Raw genomic sequence first — 20,587 nt, 5'->3', positions numbered from 1 at the left:
ATCATGTGCATTTCTGTCGTTTCCTCTGATATGCTGCTCATTACGGCGAGACGTTGAAACATTGTCCTTGGCCTGGTGACAGTGAGCACCCCCCCAACTCAGTGCATAATCGAGCACATGCTGATTTACACATTCCCCCAAGGCCAAAGGGGCAGCGCAAAGACACCATTTCCTGTCATTACTGCCAATTCCTGGGTAAACACAGACAGCTCGCCCAGAAGAGCTGCCTTCAAAGCCCAGAGGAGCTGAAAGTGTGGCGCCTGACTTCAAGCTTCCCTAACCAGTTTGTACACATAACGCCACATTTCTTTAAAAGGGACCATACTAGGCATTATTTGGGCTATTTAAAATGAACCACAATGGTGAAAAAAAAATCTTCTGGTAAAATATAATAAGAATACAAAAACAAAATCCAGGTACGTTTTCATCAGGGAACAATATATAAATAATATAATATGATTGACAAGCTGAAAAAAGGCATAAAATGGGCCCTTTAAGACAGAGTCCATTTGTCTTGGATCAGAAAGTGTGTGGGATGGCATTTCCCTTATACCAGCAAAACTCCGGTCTGCTGCATGGGCACAGAATATTTTAGTGCACTTTAATTTTTTCATCTTCCGGCCTCTTCGTGTTCCGGCTGGTGGAACGCTTTTCTCCGACCAGCCTCTTTCAAACAATCTCCACTGGTGCAGTGAAGGGAAACTCTGAATCAGATGCTATGCTAACCACAACATGCATCGCCGGCATCACAGTTATAAAGGAGTTCTGTGCAGTCAGCAAAACATCAGTCATGTTTTTCTTTTCTTTCTTTTTTTTTTTTCTCGAGCAAAAGGCCCCGGGTGGAAACAGCTCCAGTCCAGAGAGGTTTTCTAGGAACGCCTGCCAAGCACAAAGTCTGGGCTGAACTCAATAGCCTATCCTCGCGCCTGTCAGATGTCCAATACCGTCTTACGTGACAAAAAAGGGCCTTGGCCTTGATAAGAACATCCATCTCTGGAACCAAATAACAGCAATTATCCTACTCATATTAACAAGAATGTTGGAGCATTGTTTCACTTTGAAGGAAATGTGCGACACAGCAAAAGTATGTTATTTTAAATGGATCAGTCTGCAGTGAATAACACAGCTACATGTACAGTACTTTTGATGAATTGTTATTTCTTAAAGAAATTTGGTGACATGGTTCGCAATACGGAAAGCTTTCGTAATTTGAGCAGGATCAATAATTTGTTTTGATCTCACCTCTTGGTATTAGACATTTTTATGGAAAACTAAACTATGTTCTAACATCTCTTTACAGTCTGTACTTGTCACATATGGCGAGCAAACATTACCCATCCCACGTTAAAGCAGTACTAAGTAACTCGTGCCCCAAGAGGCCATAAGCGCCACTGCAGGTGTCATAGCATGTTGCGTTTTTTTTACCCATTAATTGTTCGTGAGAGTAAATACTACGCTGACAGAAAAGACAAAGGGAGAGAGGGATATTGTACATCCAATTACTCAATGGAGATAATTTTTTTCACTCAAATTTGGCTGTACATACTGTTTAAGTGGCGCTAGCCCACAGTTAGCTTTGTTCGTTAGCCTGTTAGCTTCTTCTTTGTGATTCCATTAGTGTGTATTGGTGGCTCTGACCCGTAGGCAGCAAAGTTGCAATAGTAGTTTTCTGGCCAGAGATACCAGGGGGAGATGAAAGACCCCCCCAATCATCCCAATAACACTTGTATTACCCCCAGAGAGACTACGGAAAGGATTTATTAAGGTAAACAAGTTACTTAGTACTGCTTTAAAGTCCTAAGAGTCCTACCCTGATCCCATAAAGATTATGCTAAGTTTCATATACCAACACATCTACTTTATAAATGTGACCCATCTCTGGCCCAAGTTTAGATACTAGTAGATTTATCTTCAGGTATTTCAGATCATGTAAAAGTTGTTTTGGTTTTAAATCTCACCCTCTGCATATCATTCAATCAGTAAGCCCACACAGTCCCAGGCTTTGGGTTTCCAGATCTTCTAGCAAACAGTGGGGAATAAACTTTGCTAATCATAAGAAGCTGTTTTTTTATTTTTTATTGTGCATTTTACACACACTGCCTAACCCCCAAAAAGTCGTAAACACGTTGTAATATTTCGTTGACTGCCTTTAGCTTTGATTACAGTATAGAATAAACACCTGCAATGTCAAAAGATCCAGCGTTTCATTCATTTTTAAGTAAGATCTTGATGATGAGAGAGTGTGGCCACTGCGCAAAGCCTTCACCTGCACATCCCAAAGATTCTTAATGAGGTTAAGATCTGGACTCTGTGGTGGCCAGTCGTCTCATGCTCCCTAAACCACGCTTTCACAACATGAGCCTGATGAATCCTGGCTTTGTCATCTTGAAATAAGCCTCTGCCATCAGGGAAGAAGAAATCCATTGATGGAATAACCTGATTAATTCAGGATGTTCAGGTCATCAGCTGATTAAGGCGCATAATGTGGCAGAACCTAAACCTGACCAACTGCAGCGACCTCAGATCAGAAGAAGAACAGTTTCTTAAGTCCAGGTGGTGACTTTTGTTTTCGTGGGGGTCATGCAGTGTACCATGCCTTTAAGAATGCAAGCAACTTTTGCTACTTGTTACATGGTGATGGGGAACGTTGATGTGACAGCATGTATATGGAAATGGTTGGAAACAGACATGGTTAGCTGAACATAGGACAGTGTGAGTAGACCACATCGCATACAGAGACAAAAAAAAATGCGTGTCAAGGTGTCTTGTTTGTTATCTGTTGTGGCTTCACCTCGGCTCTGCTGCCTGCTGATGACCCCGCCCAGAGTCCACCTCCGGTCCAGCCTCTTCAGATGAGCCTTGTGCCGCTTAGTGACTGACACATGTGGCCAGCAGACGTAAACAAACACAGCATGGAAGACACGGAGAGCGGGCACAAATGTTACACACAAGACAGGGATCCAACATGGCTGACGAATGAGGATTAGCTACAGTGACAGAGGTGGGTAGAGGAGTCAAAAACACGCGTTACCCTGAAGTAACGGTTACTTTTAATTGTATAAATCAAGTAGAAGTGAAAAGTAGTCGACTTATGGAGTATGTGAAAGAGTAACTGTTTGGCCTATGATGTATTAATCTCTTACCCCCCACCTGAACTGAGCGCATTTTCTCCAGTTTTGGCTTTACCCAAATCTAAAAATGTGAAAAAAGCAACAAAAATGACACGAAAATGAGGATGAAAAAGTGTGGGGATTTTTTCTTCAAATATATCACAACTTCCGGTGGTAACATGTGAGTGAGACAGCAGCGCGTCGGGCTCCAGTAAAACCCAACTAAAAGTAAGGCACGCGTAAAAACTAAAAGACCACGCCTGAAGTAAAAACATATGAAAACGTACAGAACACGCCGTATGGATAAAAAAGGAAAAACAGGCAAAAATAATGAAGAAATACAGAGCACGGCCACCGTGGAGGGAGCAACCGAAACCACGGGTGCAGGAGACACGGAGAGCACGCGTGAGTTGGAGATACTTGCCGAAATTAAAAGCTTGAGGCAAGAACATATGAAAGCCGCAAGTGACAACGAACAGACATTAAACCGACTGGAAACGAGTCTGAAGGACATCACGGACAAAATAACCACGATAGAACAACGAACAACCACGGTAGAGGAGAGACTCGGGGACACGGAAGACAGAACAGCGCGACTGGAGGAGGCAGTACTTTTTCTACTTGACAGAGAAGCAATGCTAGCCACGCAATGTGACGATCTAGAGGCAAGATCCAGACGAAATAATATCAGGATACACGGAGTCAAGGAGAAAAGTGATGAGAAGAATACGACAGGAATTGTTAAAGATCTCATTGGAGCTTGTTTAAAATTGCCCACGGGCATAGACCTGCAAATTGAGAGGGCACATCGCACACCTGTGCACAAAGCTACGAATCCTACCCACCCGCGCGTAATTGTTGCACGGTTTCTGAATTACGCAGTGAAAGATCTTATCTTGCAAGAGGCATGGAAACAAAAACCAACGTACGAGGGTCGCGCAGTATACTTCAATCAAGATTATACAACCGGTACTGTCAAGAAGAGGAAACGGGTGCGAGAGGTAATAAAACTTTTGAAAGAGAAAAATATAAAAGCTTATTGCCTGTACCCCGCGCAGCTGAGGATTATTTTGGAGGACAACACTACAGAGACTTTTGCGACACTGGCTGCAGCTGCACCAACACTAAAACATTTCAAAATTCATGTCGAGGAGGAAGAAGACACTGCGGGAACAATTAAGAAGACATTAACGAGCGGGATGTGGTCTACTGTGGCTGGACGAAGAAAGACGGGTCGCCCTGTCGTGGAAGAAGATCCTTCCTAGGCTTAATGCTATAAAGGTACAAACATTAAGACTGTGATCTAACTAAATCAGGCAGTAATGTTATAGAATGGAGCCTTTACTACTTTAGAAAGACATGATTTTGGGTCAAAGTTTATTAAATAGTTGGGATTACTGGTGCTTTGATGCGCTAAAAGTTGAGTTTTTGTTTTTGTCAAACAGGCGACTATTGGTACGCCTTTTTTCATCCGACATATGGATGAGCATAACAATTTTTTTGATCGGAAGAGACTTGTTTTTTTCAGTATTTTCGGTGTAGGTACACGTGTTTTTTTTGTGTTTTATAAATGCGAGAGCCAACTACAATATTTGCTTGAATTAAAATACATTAAAAAGATGGTTAAGTATTTAATCGCAAAGTTAAGTGGTGAAATTACACTTTGGGACTATGTGTGATTTAAAAATTATTTCATGGAACGTGAATGGGATTAATAATGAAGTAAAGAGAAAATCTATATTGTTGTATCTGGACAGAGAAGGTGGTGATATACTCTTCCTCCAAGAAACACATTTAAAAAAATATGGTAGTCAAAAACTAAAGAAGGACATAAAGGGTCAATTATTCTATAGTGCTTTAGAAACATCCAGAAGAGGAGTAGCAATTATTATTAAACCCAATATCAATTTTGAAAAAGAAGAAGTATGGATCGATAAAGAAGGCCGCTATGTGATGGTTATTGGTAAAATCGAAACTATTCAAGTAACACTACTGAATGTATACTACCCACCTGAACAGGATGCAACCTTCATGAAACAAGTGATTGATATGTTGGTAACAAAAAGTAAAGGAGTAGTGATAGCAGGGGGTGATTTAAATCTTACAATGAATCCAAAATTGGATTCGTCAAAAGCAAAGCTACACCGGGCAGAAAAAGTGGCAGATATGTTACGGAAAGCATGTTCTGAATTAGGACTTATAGATGTTTGGAGAACTCTCCATCCAAATAAAAAAGAATACACATTCTACTCGGGTAGACACTCAGTGTACAACAGATTAGACTATTTTTTTATGTTTAAAAAAGATTTAACTAATGTGAGAGGTTGTATAATACACTCAATACATCTGTCAGATCATGCTGCAGTGACACTTACAGTAAAATTAGATATAAGCCCAAAACAGAAAAACATCTGGAGACTAAATAACTCCCTGCTCCAAGACAAACATTTTGTTAATCGACTACAGACTGTATTGGTGGATTATATAGAAATAAATAATATAAATGACATAAATCCAGTGTTATTATGGGAAGGCGCTAAAGCAGTTTTGAGGGGACATATAATTTCATTAGCATCAAGTAAAAACAGATTAAGAGAATATCAACGTAAAAGACTTACTGAAGAAATAAAACTATTAGAAGTTAAAGTTAGAGAGACAAATAGTGTTACAGACAACATTCAGCTGAAGAAGAAGAGATCTACTCTCAAAACGCTTTATAATCAAGAAGTGGAGAAAATGTTAAGATTTACAAAGCAAGAGAGTTATGATTGTGGGCCAAACTCTTTAAAGAGACTAGCTTACAAAGTGAAAAATCAAACAAAGAAAGCCTACATTACAAAAATCAATGATGGAAAAAATGAGACAAAAATTAAGCATGAGGAAATAGCAGAGGAATTTGCAAATTACTATGAATTACTATACAAGAAGGAAGAGGCACAAATTAAACAAATTCAAATGTATTTAAATAATATTAATTTACCAAAAATAACACCTGAACAAAAAATAATGTTGAAAAAACCCATTACATGTGTGGAAATACATGAACAAATAAAGAAACTAAAAACAGGAACCTCTCCGGGAGATGATGGCTATACAAATGAATTTTACAAAAAATTCTCAATCCAAATAACCCCATTACTTAAGGGAGCATACAATCATGCGCTAAAAACAGGAATTTGGGGACAAACATGGCAATCAGCCTTAATAACTCTAATTTATAAAGAAGGGAAAGACGCAACGAAATGTGCCTCCTATCGGCCTATCTCCCTCTTAAATACAGATCATAAGATAGTTACAGGTATTATCGCCAATAGGTTGAAGAATTGTATTGTAAATATAATTGACCCAGATCAGTGTGGATTTATAACAGGGAGATTACTATCAGATAATATAAGACGAACAGTTAATGTAATAGATTACGCACAAAAAAATCAACTGGATTTGACATTATTGACAATAGATGCCGAGAAGGCCTTTGATTTAGTCAGTTGGCCTTTCTTGTTTGAAATGTTAGAGTATTATGATTTGGGGACGGAGTTCAAGTCATGGATACAAGCCCTTTACAGTAATCCGACCTCCAGAGTGAAAACAAATGGGACGCTATCCAGATGTTTCACAATCCAAAGGGGAATACGCCAGGGCGATCCTCTCTCATCGTTATTATTTGTAATGTATATAGAAGTGCTGGCAGCAGCAATTAGACAAAATGAAAGTGTAACGGGGATACAGATTGGGAATGAGGTACATAAATTAGCGTTATATGCTGACGATCTCATAATGTATCTCACGAAACCTGAAGATTCGCTTCCAAAATTAATGGACATGATTAAAGAATTTAGTACACAATCTGGATTTAAACTCAATGAAAGTAAATGTGAAGCGTTGACAATAGGTAATCCCATTTGTCAAACTCTGAAAGACAACTATAAATTCCACTGGGATGTTTCAAAACTGAAATATTTAGGGGTGTATATCGCCAATAATTTAGGGGACCTTTTTGAGTTGAATTATGGTATACTGGAAAAAAAAGTTAAGAATGGATATGAATAGATGGAAATTGTTTTCACTGGGATTACTAAGCAGAATCGAAATTATTAAAATGATGGTCCTACCTCAGTACCTATTTTTATTTCAAGCAATTCCAATATCATTGTCGAAAACAAATTTTTACTCTTGGAATAGGATGATTGCAGACTTTATTTGGAACAACAGAAAACATAGAATTAAATTTAAACTCCTGTTAAAATCCAAAGAGGAGGGTGGACTAGGATTACCAAATTTACAAAATTATTTCTACGCAACCCAATTACTTATAATAATGAAATGGAGGAATGTAAAAAGTGAATCAAAATGGATTATTACCGAAAGGGCAATGGTAGATATACCTTTAGCAACACTCCCCTTTCTGGAAAAAAATCAATGGAAAAGATATCAAGGACAGAGCTTTTGTGTTTTAAATACATTAAAAATCTGGAAAGACATCTGTAGAGTAGCACAAATTGACAATGGATTGTCTCTGCTTAGAGAAATGAGAAATGATCCTGATTTTACTGCAAATAAGATGGACAGAATCCTTGAGGATTGGGCAGATAAAGGGCTGACAACATACACCCAGATGATAACAAAAAATACCATAGACTCTTTTGAAATGGTTGTATCTAAATTTAAAATTGACAAGAAGCATTTCTTTAAATATTTGCAAATAAGAAGCTACTTAATGAAACATTTGAAACACAACAAGAATAGATTAACAAAATATCTTGTCAATAAAAATAAAGGGAAATTATGTGAAATGTATAAACTATTACAAGAATATATGATAGTGGAAAATAAAACTAAGTGTAAATGGGAGAAAGAATTGAACACCACAATAGAACAAGAAGATTGGGATAAATCGGTAAAAGAAAACTTAGGAGTAACTCACTCAAAATTTTGGCGCGAATTTGCCTGGAAAGTGTGTGTGAGGTATTTTATCAGCCCAGCAGAGAGCGGAAAATATCTACCCAAAGGAGAGACAAAATGCTGGAGAGGGTGTGGGGAACAAGAGGCACATCTTACTCATATGTTATTTACCTGTCCAGTAGTTTCACCTTTTTGGGAACAAGTAAAACATATGATAAAAAGACTACTGTGTATAAGAGGAAATTTGGAGACCAAAAATCTACTGGGGCTAGACATTATGGATAAAATCGGAAGATTAGACACCCCAGTTTTCAACATTATGAGAATAGTTGCTATTAAACAAATTACCAAAATATGGAAAGGAAATGTAACCCCAACCTTGCAATCTTGGAAAATAGCTCTCCAAAATGTATTGGAGATGGAGAAAGTGATGTACACCATTCGAGACAAAAATGAAATTTTCAAAAAATTATATAATCACACTCTTTGCATATTAAATAATATCGACGAATAGAAGAGAAATAAATAGTAAAAATAAAGGAAACGAAGAAACTTAGTGGATACTCGCTTATTCAATCTAATTTTTAATTTGTATTATTAGTTTTTCATCCTTGTTATTAATTATTTTATTTATTTATTTTTTTAATATATATATTTTTTTCTCATGGGGAAGGTGGTATGTCTGTACGTAGAGTTGTATATATATTTGTTGTAGCAGCATGAAAAGACATAAGTACATGGCAGGTGAAGGAATTTATATGGTAAGTATATACACTTGGTATGTATATGTGTACATGTATTGTATAAATGTAGACCGTCGGCTACCACTTTATGTGTATGAATGTTTGCTGTTGCTTGACTATGTACACATAGGTAGTCCTACAAAAAGAGAGGGAAGAGAGAAAAGAAAAAGATATATGCATGTGTGTATGTTTGTGTGAGTGTTTATATATATATATGTGTACATGGGTGTGCGTATGTGCATATGTACATGTATACAATAAAAATTAGGCTGACAGTGATGTGGTGGTGTGACGGTGGTGACGGCTCACTGGCGTAGTCTGAGTGTATTGCGTGTGGGTGAGTGTGGGTGTGGGTGTGTGGGCGTATATGGGTACGCTTAAAGTACGGGTAAATTAAAAACAAATAAATAAAAACAAACTTTCAGCGTAGGGTAAGCGGGTGCGGGGTGGCTCTGGGAGACCACGCTTCTCTCAACAGTTACCCCGCATACCTTGCTTTTTTAATGCACCATACAGTACAGGGCCCAGCACAAACATACATACACATCAGTACAGGGTGAGCAGGAGTGGCTGAATGTCAGGGGTGTAGCACCCCTGGACCTCCGCTAACGCCTGTTGTTTTAAACACACCACCTACCTTAGGGCATAACACGATCAAACATTAAGGAAGGGTAAGCGGGTGCCGGGCAGCTGGGAGAGGTCACACCTTTCGACAGCTGCCCGCTCAAACCTTGCTTTACTTTTAATGCAACACAAAGCATAGGGTCCATCACAAATGCCCCCACACTACTCTTCCCCTTTGTGTATACGCTGTGGGTGTACCTGTGTACGCCTTGTACGCGCATGTTTGTAGGTATATGTGAATGGTGGGTGTTCCGATGGCATCACCGGTGCCTCTGTCGACGCGGTTGTCACCACTACATCACTGTAACCCATGTAGAATTAACAAAATAGTACTGAAAATGAAAGAATTTCTTTGGATTTAATAAAGGGAAAGAAAAGGGAAGAGAGAGAAAGGGAAAAGGAAGGGAATGGCTGAGATGTATGTGGATAAGTATGTGGGGGTGTACGTGCGTATGTGTGCATGTGTGTACATGTGCACGGGTAGACTTATATATGTGTCTATATGTGCTTGTATGCCTTAGCTATTATTAATATTGGTACTATTATTGTTTTATGTTTATTTTTTTATAATTATTATAATTGTTACCATTTATTTGCTGTTTCTGCACTGGGTGTAAAAAACAAAACAAAAAACATTTGTGTTAATTCTGACACGCTAACTGTGTAAATTGTAAAAATGAAACTTATGGCACAATAAAGTAATAAAAAAAAAAAAAAAGAAAAAGTGTGGGGAAACACAACAAAAAAGTGGTGAAAAAGTATCGGGAAACACAACAAAAAAGTGGTGAAAAAGTGACAAAAAAGTGACAAAAACACAACAAAAAAGAAGCCAAAAAGTGACAAAAACGCAACAAAAAATGGATGAAAAACGGACAAAAACACAAAAAACTAATCAAAAAGTGACAAAAACATGACAAAAAAGTGATGAAAAAGTGCTAAAAAAGTAACAAAAACACAACAAAAAAGAAGTCAAAAAGTGACCAAAAGTGACAAAAACACGACAAAAAATGTATGAAAAACTAACAAAAACACACACAAAAAAATCTAAAAGTGACAAAAACACACAAAAAAAGTGATGAAAATGTGGCAAAAATGTGTGACAAAAATGCAATGAAAAAAAAAAAGTGACAACATGGCGTCAACGCAAAGGAAAAAGATACGTTTAAGTGAGTCTTAGCTTTCAAATGAGGCCTATAGTGGGTAACTCTGACCTGGAGAAAATGGCGGAGGTTCAGGTAAAACGTAGCTCATTACTACCCACCTCTGTCAGCTACAGAGACACATAGAACACTGGGTGGGACGGGTGAGCAGGTGGATGGATGAGTGGAGGTTATAGAGGAAGTGTTAAAGACGGTCTGTGTGGTTTTTAATTAGGAAAGCTGTTTCGCATGGTTTTCTCATCCTGCATCCGCATCTGGGACACACATTGTATCTGCGGGGATGCCATTGGATTAAAGGACCAGATGGGAACGCTGTAAGATTATGAGGAGGACATTTTTGGAGGGGATTTTTGTAGCTCGAACATATGATTTTAACTTTCAACAAAGACACTCCTGAATTCTCCAGCATATACAGTGCATACATAGCAGGATCAAGGTTTAATCATTTCAAATGTTAACTCCAAGTGGTTTCGATCCGGATGAACATTTTGCGGACAACTTTAAGAAGAAACTCCAAAGGTCGAATTTGATTAAAGCTCTTAACGCGATCCCTTACTCTGCACTCTCCACATGGATTTGAGACATTTTCCAAATCCATTTCCTTTCAAGCCTAAACATTAGATTTATTGTTCTATCAAATAAAAGCAAAACAAGGCGGGGGCCCCGTGCTTACTCTGCGATATGGAAATAAGGTTTACATTTGCGGCTTTCAGCAATTCCGAGCTTTTGGGGGCGAAGTGTCGTGAAATATGAAGGGTCTCTGTGACATCTTGCTATCGAGGGCTCAGCACCGCGAGACGAAGATGCTTTACGAGCTCCATGGCATTCCCACGACTGGCTAGACACATAAAGACTAATTATCCTGACATGTTCTGTTTTCTCCACAAATTTGCCCCGACAGCTTAACCCCGCTATCTCCCCCCGAACGGTTGATAGAAGGGTCTAGCGGCAGACACGTGTGCTTTCGTACATGTCGTGTGCAAATAAATCCCTTGTGGAATGATGTAGTGGGTGTAAAAAGTTAGGTTTCAACAAATTGTGAAACCGTAGCTATTCTGAAGTCATAAGATATATAAGACCAATGGGATTTGCATTTGTTACAAATGTACAGTAAAAGATGTTCTGGCCACACTGCTGGAAAATCTGCTTCCAAAATGTTTGTTTGGAAGGAGTAATATAATCGTTTCCATACCACACAACTGCCTTTCCAAACAAAAAAAAACAGAGCCCTACAAGAGGTTTCAAAACATGTTTTTCAGGATTGAGATATTGCGATATCTCTGCAATATATGGTATGCAGATTGATAATGACACACTGTTTTTCAACGTTTTTTGGCATGGACGCTGACATGCTATTTCAGAAGGTGTGTTTTCTATCAAGCTTCTGGACTCCGGTGTTGAAAATGTTCAAAAAGTTCAGCCTAATGTTTATATTTTATGTATTTATTTATACGGGTTGGAGGCAAAGCAAACCGCTGTGGACCTCAGGTGGGGAACACCCCGCTAACAGTCTGACACACACTGACCCAATATTCTCAATGGGGAATTTCCATCTAATACAACGTGGTTTTTTGGTGAAATGACCACAGCGCTCACCATTCAACCCAATAGAAATGTCTACGCAACTGCTTTCGAGCTCTGGTCTTCAATATGTATTATCTACAAAGGGATTCAATGATACCTTCTGGACGTTTTTGCTTTAATAAATAAATAGTGAAGAGGAAAACTGATGCTTTGACTATATGTATGAATCAAAGCTTACTTTTCAATTCATTATAAACATTTCTGGGAGAGTTAACAGTTAATATCCATTTCAGAACATGTTTTTAAGCACGATATTGTACTATTTTGGAAAATGTAATTTGTAACCATTCCTATTGTGATTTAGATTTGAATACTGTTACTAGTGCATCCCAAATATGAATATTGTCTTTTGACTATTCCGCATTTACCAGATTAATCATCCAGTGGAACAACTACAGGCCTTAAGTGGGATCCTGGACTTCTTTGTGATGTTGTTAGGGCTGTCGCGATAATTACTATATCGACTTATCTTAAATAACAGACAAACTTTTAGGCTTGAGATTTATCTGTTCATTTGTTAGTATTTCCCCCTTATTTTTTCTTTTGTAAAACTTTGAAGTCAATTGAGTTACATTATATGTCATGTTTATTGTTTATTTATTGCAGCTTGGTGTTTTAGGATATGATGATGCACTTTTAGAACAAAGATTTACTGTCATTTATCTAAAGCGTTAATGGGAGAAGACCCTTGTCAACACACGCATGCTTTTTCTCTCAATCGTTTGAACTCTATTTTGACCTAAACCTCTACTTTAACAATAAACCCATGCCAGCTCACGAATACATAACCGCATATTCATTACAGATGAGTTACGATAAGATTTTTCAGATTTGACTCCGTGTTGGCCGATAACACTTGCTTCTTTCATAAGCCCACGTGCCCGGCTTGTATCTGTAACTCTTGTACAGTGCATTAGTATACACAGCACGGTCTTCTGCGGTTTTGTGGTCCATCGCTCCTCCTATGTGTTTACAGAGACCTGAATCTGCACTCTGTGGAAGTGTTGGCAACTTGTTCAGACCGGCCAGGCGTCTGCAGCTTGTGCCGCCAGCGGAGAAGTCAGGCTCAGGGTGAAGTTGTTCCATTTTGTCAGATTAGGGGGCACTAACTGAGGGCAGTAGCTGTGCTTGTGTGGTGGTTTACGGTGGGTGGGCAGCAGAAGGAAGATCCCAAAGGAACTTTTTACCTTCTCCAGATTTCGAAGCGCCCAGGTCTAGATCGTCCCGAGTGCCGCTGTGGGAGTTCAGATAGGTGGCGGGGACCCAGCCCTGCTCTTCAGCGGTGCTCACGAACCACCAGCCTGCACAGGAAGAACGATACAGCAGTGAGGGTGATTATCTTGGAAACTGCTTTGTATTATGTGTGTGGTTTCATAGTGATGGGAGATGAGGACCGTTACCATAGCAATTAACAATTCAAAACAAATGGCACACAAACCCATTTATAGGAAACACATATATATTTCGATGAACTTTCCGTTATATTGTGCCTTCTTCCCCTTTTGTGATTGTTTCAAAACTGTCTTACCCGAAAGTTAGCGTAATACTGAAATGTGTACTCAACAGAAAATCTGTAATAAACTCGGGTTGATGTGACGATCAACATTAAATCATGCATCAAATGGGCTTCACAGGCCTAGAGGAAGACCAAAGAAGGAACCAAAGCTATTTCCGTTTGAGAAAAAGAGGATAGCACTAAATGGAGGCAGATGGTTCTCTGTGGCAACCCATAAAAGCGAACAGTCATAAGGAAATCTCTAAGAAGACCCCATAAGCCTCATGATTTCTTATGTGCTGCACCACATCTAAATCTATCTTGAATTAAGTCACAAGATTGACAAGCTTTCCCCATACACGCGGCCCATCGTTTTTTCTTTGTTTGTAATTTGACACCTCTTTTCATCTCGCCAGGATGAAACAAATAAACACAGAGATATAAACGCTGTAATTGTGCTGACTCAGAGACTTTATAACTTGCGTGTGGGAGCCAAAAGCTAAAGTGGAACCACTAGCTGGAGGTCTGTGGAAATGTGCTTTTCATCAAAACCAATAGTGACTTCAGCGTGGTACAGAAAATATGATGAACTGTCACTGGCCAGAGTTTTCATATGCAATGTTACAGCTGATTTCAATTGGTTTCTCTGGGGCATGACGGCATCGCTCCAAGACAAACACAAAGTGTTGCAATGCATAAAATGAAGTCTGTGAAAAAAGATCCCTAAAGTTTGTTAAAGGCAATATTCTATTGTACTTTATGGGCCACAGTGGCTCAGATGGAACAGCAGGTCGTCTCACAGTCAGAAGGTTGTCGGTTTGAACCTCAGCTCATAAAGAAGACCTTCCTGAAGAAGTGGGGCACCATCTCATGACAACAGCGGGCTGAACATCTTCTATATAGAACTATCCATGTGTGAATGACTTGGAACACTAATCAATTACGTGTTTGATTATGAACCAACAATCTTGATCATGATGAATTTAACTGAATACGGACCTTGTAAGTAGTTTTGTATAGATATAATGATAAATGATGTATTTAAAACAGGGGCACAAAACCAATTTGTTGTGGTACCAGATAGACAATATGGCCGACAGCTGTCTGGACAAACCATAAAGAAACTATGTTCCATCACACTTTCACATGTGTGCATCAAAGAGGACATGTTTTTGTTAAAACAGGATTGTGCTACAGGAGTTTGACACCAAGACTTAAATAAATGTAGATTATTGTGCCACTTCTTCTAACTTTAAGATGTTTTGATAGTTAGTATCATAGGTGAAGACAGTTGCAAAGTGGTAGCACCCATCACAAGTAATGAAAACTGTCATTTGCAGGAGTTGCATTGCTAAATACGGTGAGGCAGCATTTTTCTTCTATAATTCCCTTCATGGAACTCACAACCTGAAATTCTTCTGTGGGAAATTCTGAACAGCACTTTGAGTTGTACTTGTGTGTGAAATGTGCATACAAGTGCTCTGTAGACAAGGTTGAGTAGAGTAGTTGCTTTCTATCTTTGAAGTACCCGCTCATTGTGTTCATTGTGTTCAAAAACCCTATCCTCAAATGACTATCAGTTTGTATGCTCTTGTTCATCTGGGGCCTCACTGCTCAAACAAACATCCAGGAAGTTGCCAAGAGCGTAATCATTTCCCTACTCTACCATTACACCCAATCTCGTAATTCTCTTCATCTAACTTATTGATTTGTGCTGAAACATGGCCCGTGGATGTAATATCACTCCTCTGTGCCAGCTGCTTCCATATTTACTGCTGTTAAAGCTAATAATTGTTGCTGATCCAAGATTTTGATAGCTAGAGATCGTTCATTGGCCGAGTGCCGATCTGTGCACTAAACGTAATTGAACTGGACTGGAGAGAGACTGCTGACAGGCTGAGTGCCCAGTGATGCCAAGTCAATGGTTCATGTAAATATGCCACGTGTTTAATTGAGCGATTTGCTTCAATACAGTGCACAAAACAGCGCTGTGTGTAGGCAATATCAATAGCTGCTAATGAATAGGTTATTGCTCACAGATGTAACAAGCAAAGCAACAAGTGTTTCTTGGAAAAAACGTTTAAGAATTTGAAAAAATGTCTGTGTAAAGAAACAACAGCCTTGATCTGGAAGCAGTAGTCCGAATGGCACGTTAAAAAATAGGGAAAACAAGCTTTCTTTTCATGCTTGCAAATTGATGGTGCCGTGATGAACACACTTTGAACTCATAGCAGCGAGGAACGAGTCCAGAGATGTATTAGGGGCTTTAAAATGTGAAGGACAGTTCTGTGTTTTCATCAATGACGCAACGAAATCCAGGAAGTACAGATCGGTGCACTTCAGCAGAAGACGACGAAACAACCAAAGTCACACAATATGCCTACATTAAACTACTTTGATCGCTATTTGCTACACGGCTACTGATTAATGACTGGTTTAGTACTACCAACGATATCAACACTTTGTTTGAAATGCGTATAAATTGACATTAGAAAAATCAATGTAATGTTCACTTTCTCTCTATATTTACCTGACATTTCTGACAATCAGCCTGATGCGCGATGTTTGCACCGTATTATGATTTGTTAATGTTGTGTATGGTCAACCCAAATAGTCAATATGTGACTAAAAGGGGTTTACCTTTTTCATCAAATAGTGACTCCGAAGGACGACCATGATGGTAAAAATACCCATTTCGTCACATTTTGACTTAAAAGGTTCAATATCAGGTATAGTCCTTTTAAAGCAGAACAATACCCAAACCCTTTAAATAAATAGAACAAACCAAAGTCATCTGTCAAAGCTATGGCGAAACCTTAATATTTATTACCACGATCACACGGCCATCTAGGAGAAAATGGCACTCCAGCTCCGCCAACAGCCTCCTATAGCGAAATATAAGCAAATATAGGTTGTGAGAGGATAGGAATGCACTATAATTTGGAGCGCTTGGCCGATGGACTGTCACTCCACAAGTCTGGGTAAATATTCTAAGCCCTGTGTTTTTCCCCATCTGGCAGGTGCTTAGGCTGACTTCACCCAACCTCAATAGAGCCAATAAAATACGACCACAATGTACAGCCCTTACGCAGGTGCTGATTCTGCAAGTTGGAAATATGTGTTTTATACAACTGCAATTCATTCACAGTTTGAGCAATACCTGACAGTCTTTATTATATAGTAAATATAGATCTGTACTATGTCATTGCTCAGGAACATTTTAAATATTACCCTCTGGGGGATGTCTTAGGCAATAACACCGGAGGAACTAAAGGCAGTAATAAGGGTAGAGTATGACAAGCTGTAGAGAAAGTAATATTTATCAGGAGCTTCTGAGCGACTATTGAACAAAGCGAGTTAAATCAATGCACATTAATGTTTCATCCTTAACCTCTTAACCTCCGCCTAAACTGAGCACATTTTTCCACAGTTTGGCTTTACCCAAATCTAAAAGCCTCTTGAAAAAAAAAAAAATAGCAACAAAAATAAGACAAAAAACGAGGATGAAAACGCAATAAAAGAGCAACAAAAAAGTTACGAAAACCCCACAAATACATGTGACAAAACAGCGATGAAAAAGTGACCAAAAAAAGCGATGAAAAAGCCACAGAAAAGCGAGTGATTTAGCATTTACTTTACATTGGTGCATACAGTAAGTACATCCTCTCCCGACTTACGAACATATTGATAAATGCCGAGACGAGACTTTTTAATTATAGAACCGTGCAAAAGGAAAGGGAGGGGTGCTTTATAGCTCATGTGAAAAGCGTATAAACTATATTGTGGATAAAATAGACATCAATATTAACGCTCTCATAATAATAATATCCTGTCTCTTCCTTTATATCCGTCAAACCACATCCTGCCAAGCAACAGCAAAAGGCCAAAATTTCCGAGTCGTTTTCATGTCTTATCCGTGCCATCTGGAAACGCTATCAGCTTTAGCAGCCATACCTTATTTTTCACTGTAATCAACAACAGCCTCTCCCGCGCAACTAGAACCTGGATTGCCGCCATTTCGGGTTTATTCCCCCGACGTTGACCAGGAAAACTATAAAACAAACTGCAGTAAATGTATACAATCAAGTATGGCACCAATTGTGTGACATAACTCGGCACGGGCGGAGCAGTGAGTTTGTCTGTGTGCTACGGTACACTGGGCGAGGCTGCAAGAGTCATCACAATCAAAACTGCAATATGAACGGCAGCAATTAGCAAATCAGAAAAGCTGCTGTAATGTAATGCCTTCTGTGCTAAGATTTTGGCTTTACCGTTTGCCACCAATTTTAAATGGAAAATTAGGATTATTTCAGGTTAATACAGGTCTGAAATAGAGCTTAAGTAGCGATTAACCCAAAAGAGGACACAAACATGAACAAAGCCTACTCCACTGGAAGTAGCCTACGCATCTTTACAGCACATCCCAAAGATGATCAACTCCGCACTGTGTGGAGGCCCATCCTTGTGTGAAAATTAGGCCTCATCTTCCCTGATCCACTCTTTCACAACGTGACCCCGATGAGTCCTGGCATTGTCATCTTGAAATGTTTTGCTTGAAAAAGAAACAGAAATCCACTGATGGAATAACCTGGTTATTCAGGATGTTTGGGCAGTCAGCTGATCTCATTCTTTGGGCATTTAGTTTTGCTTTGTACTTAGTTAAATGCAGGCAGTAAATCTCAGATCGACGTAACCTTAAAGCTGCCTTAAGTGATGTCTTTGAATTTTTTTTTCATCAGTAGGTGATGTAGTAAACTCTGCTCTGCCACTACGCCGCTCCCCTTACCTGGTTTCCCCCATCACCCACGCCCCTCACTCCCCTCCACACTTTACAAGCTGCTCTGATTGCATTCAATGACATACGGAAATCTCTATAATCAGCATACATAAGATATGTAGCAAGTAAACATTTTGAGACTTACAATTATTTGCTAAACTGCAACTTTCATGAATATCTCTCTTTTTTGGCATTTAAACCATAATATTTCCATTTAGAGCTAAGTTTACAGTGCAGAACTTTTTTTCCCCGCAACCCTTGAACTCCTCAGTCTCTCCTCCGGTGCTGCTTTGCTTTGTGATCTTAAGGAGGAAAAAGACCTGACAGCTCCTGTAAATATTGGATTAATAAACAAAAGGACATTTCACGAGGACTTCAGCTGCATCAGAGCAGGTCGGTCAGATGTTTGTCAGTTTACGATCTTTTTGTAAACTTCTGCCATAATGCTAAACTATTAGCCGCTAACTGTTGCTGTGTCTTCTGCTTCGAACATTTGCAATCTCTTGGTAACATGTTTGTGTTTACATGGGGCATGTGGGGGTGAGGCGTGTGTCGGGGGGGGGTGCTGTGAGGTGAGGGAGGTACGGCACCGATCTCCTTGTGATTTTAGCGAGTGTGACGCACATGATGGCGCATCTAGCGGCGCTTGATGGGAATGTAACGTGCCGGACCACCAAAACAGGATCGCTTAGAGTAGCTTTAAAGCTAATTTTGGTACAAGTATAAACACAGAATCAGCATTTCTTTTTTCTCCAGATGATGAAGAATGCAGTGGCTCAGCAGTCCGTCCGATACCCAACCCCGCCGTACAAAACACAGAGCAAAAACTCCATTCATTCCCATAGCTTCTGTATATTAACAGCATATCTGGTATCAAAGTCGACACATTTTGACTGGGTTTTCAATTACCGGAGTGACTCGAGGCAGGAGGAGGCCCGGGGCGCACAAAACGACTTTGAGAATGTGCTGTTGACCCAAGCGCGGATGTGAAAGGATCCCCTCACGCCGAGTTCAATGCGACGTGTGTTCTTAAAGATTTGGAGACACAAGAAGCCATTTATAGACAGACGGCCCGGAGTGAGGAGAACGGGGTAAGTATTGCAAGGCCAAGTCCACAATTTGACCCCCTCTAGCATAACAGTATTACGGTAAGAAAAGAGATCTTCTCAATGCCGGCCAACCCGTTTAAAATTGTACGCAACATTTACAAGTAAAGAAAACAGTTATGACATATTATTGGTTGGAACTTTTTACAGTGGTCTTTGTATTTTCAGTTGGAGTTGAAGTATTTAGGTAAAAATCTAAACAAAAGAACACAGGATAAAGCAGTCATTAGAACTTTCTGAAGAATGCGGACGGGGGGGATTTACTACAACGGTATAATGTGTCTTCCATGTGCAGCTCAGCAAACCTCTGCTTAAAAAGACATTTGGCATCTCTCTCCATCATGACTTTGGTGGCTGCATGAAGAGTTATAGAGCCGTGCCAGGTCTTTGTACAGGAAAACGTGTTCTCACCGAGTTTGCACATAGTGATTAAGGGGGAAGATTAAGCTTCAAGTGGTGACCTTTTACATGGGAGTAAGAAATTGCTGCGATTACAGAGAATTGAACTTTTAAAACGTGATTCGGGGGTAAATTAGTTACAAGTTTCCACTCGTGTCACCAGGACAAAGGGATTAGGGAGTACATATATCAGAGATGCAATACAATGAACTTGTGGAATATGCTTTAAAGGTTTTTACAATAAGACCACCATAGGCAGTATTCCTTCAGAGTAAATTAAGGCTGTACGTTGCACAAGACTACTCCGTGAAGAAGCCATAGACCAAAGCTGTGGGTGTAACGTCGTAGACCACTGCAAGTTTAATTAGAAAGTTGTTTGAATTAGCTAATGGCAAGCAAAAAAACAGTTCCTATCATACAATCGCGTATTAGAGTATGTTTTCTGTGGTAAATGTAGTAGAGAGGGAGAGTGTTATTATGACGATTGTTGTTCTAAAATGACTGGTTACTCACCAGCAAAATATGAAGGGGATTTGTTTCTTAATTGGATGTGTTTGCAAAGAATCTAGAGAAGAATGTAAAAGGTTTGTCCAACTTCTATCATCACCATTTTGATGACTCGATCCGAATGTCAAATCAACCATTAATTTAGCCTAATATACAGTATGCCTCATCTACAAACCCAAA

General features: G+C 39.3%; 1 protein-coding gene across 2 annotated transcripts in view; it reads right to left on the bottom strand.

Moving 5' to 3' along the window:
• The window catches only part of LOC306965782 (SH3 and PX domain-containing protein 2A-like), an 85,789-nt gene that overhangs the window by 6,032 nt on the left and 59,170 nt on the right, over positions 1-20,587 (bottom strand). The window contains exons 8-9 of one of the 2 annotated variants that reach the window (XM_079560333.1): positions 13,311-13,424; positions 2,792-2,875 (exon numbers count right to left, since the gene is read on the bottom strand). In XM_079560333.1, the coding sequence (XP_079416459.1) occupies positions 2,792-2,875; positions 13,311-13,424 (198 nt within the window). The remainder of the gene's footprint in view (positions 1-2,791; positions 2,876-13,310; positions 13,425-20,587) is intronic. The other variant, XM_079560334.1, reaches the window with a different exon arrangement.

This window comes from Gobius niger, assembly GCF_951799975.1.
Source record: "Gobius niger genome assembly, chromosome: 7".
Classification (NCBI taxonomy): domain Eukaryota; kingdom Metazoa; phylum Chordata; class Actinopteri; order Gobiiformes; family Gobiidae; genus Gobius; species Gobius niger.
Note: the sequence above shows the minus strand (reverse complement) of the source record. Positions and strands in the feature narration are given on the sequence as shown.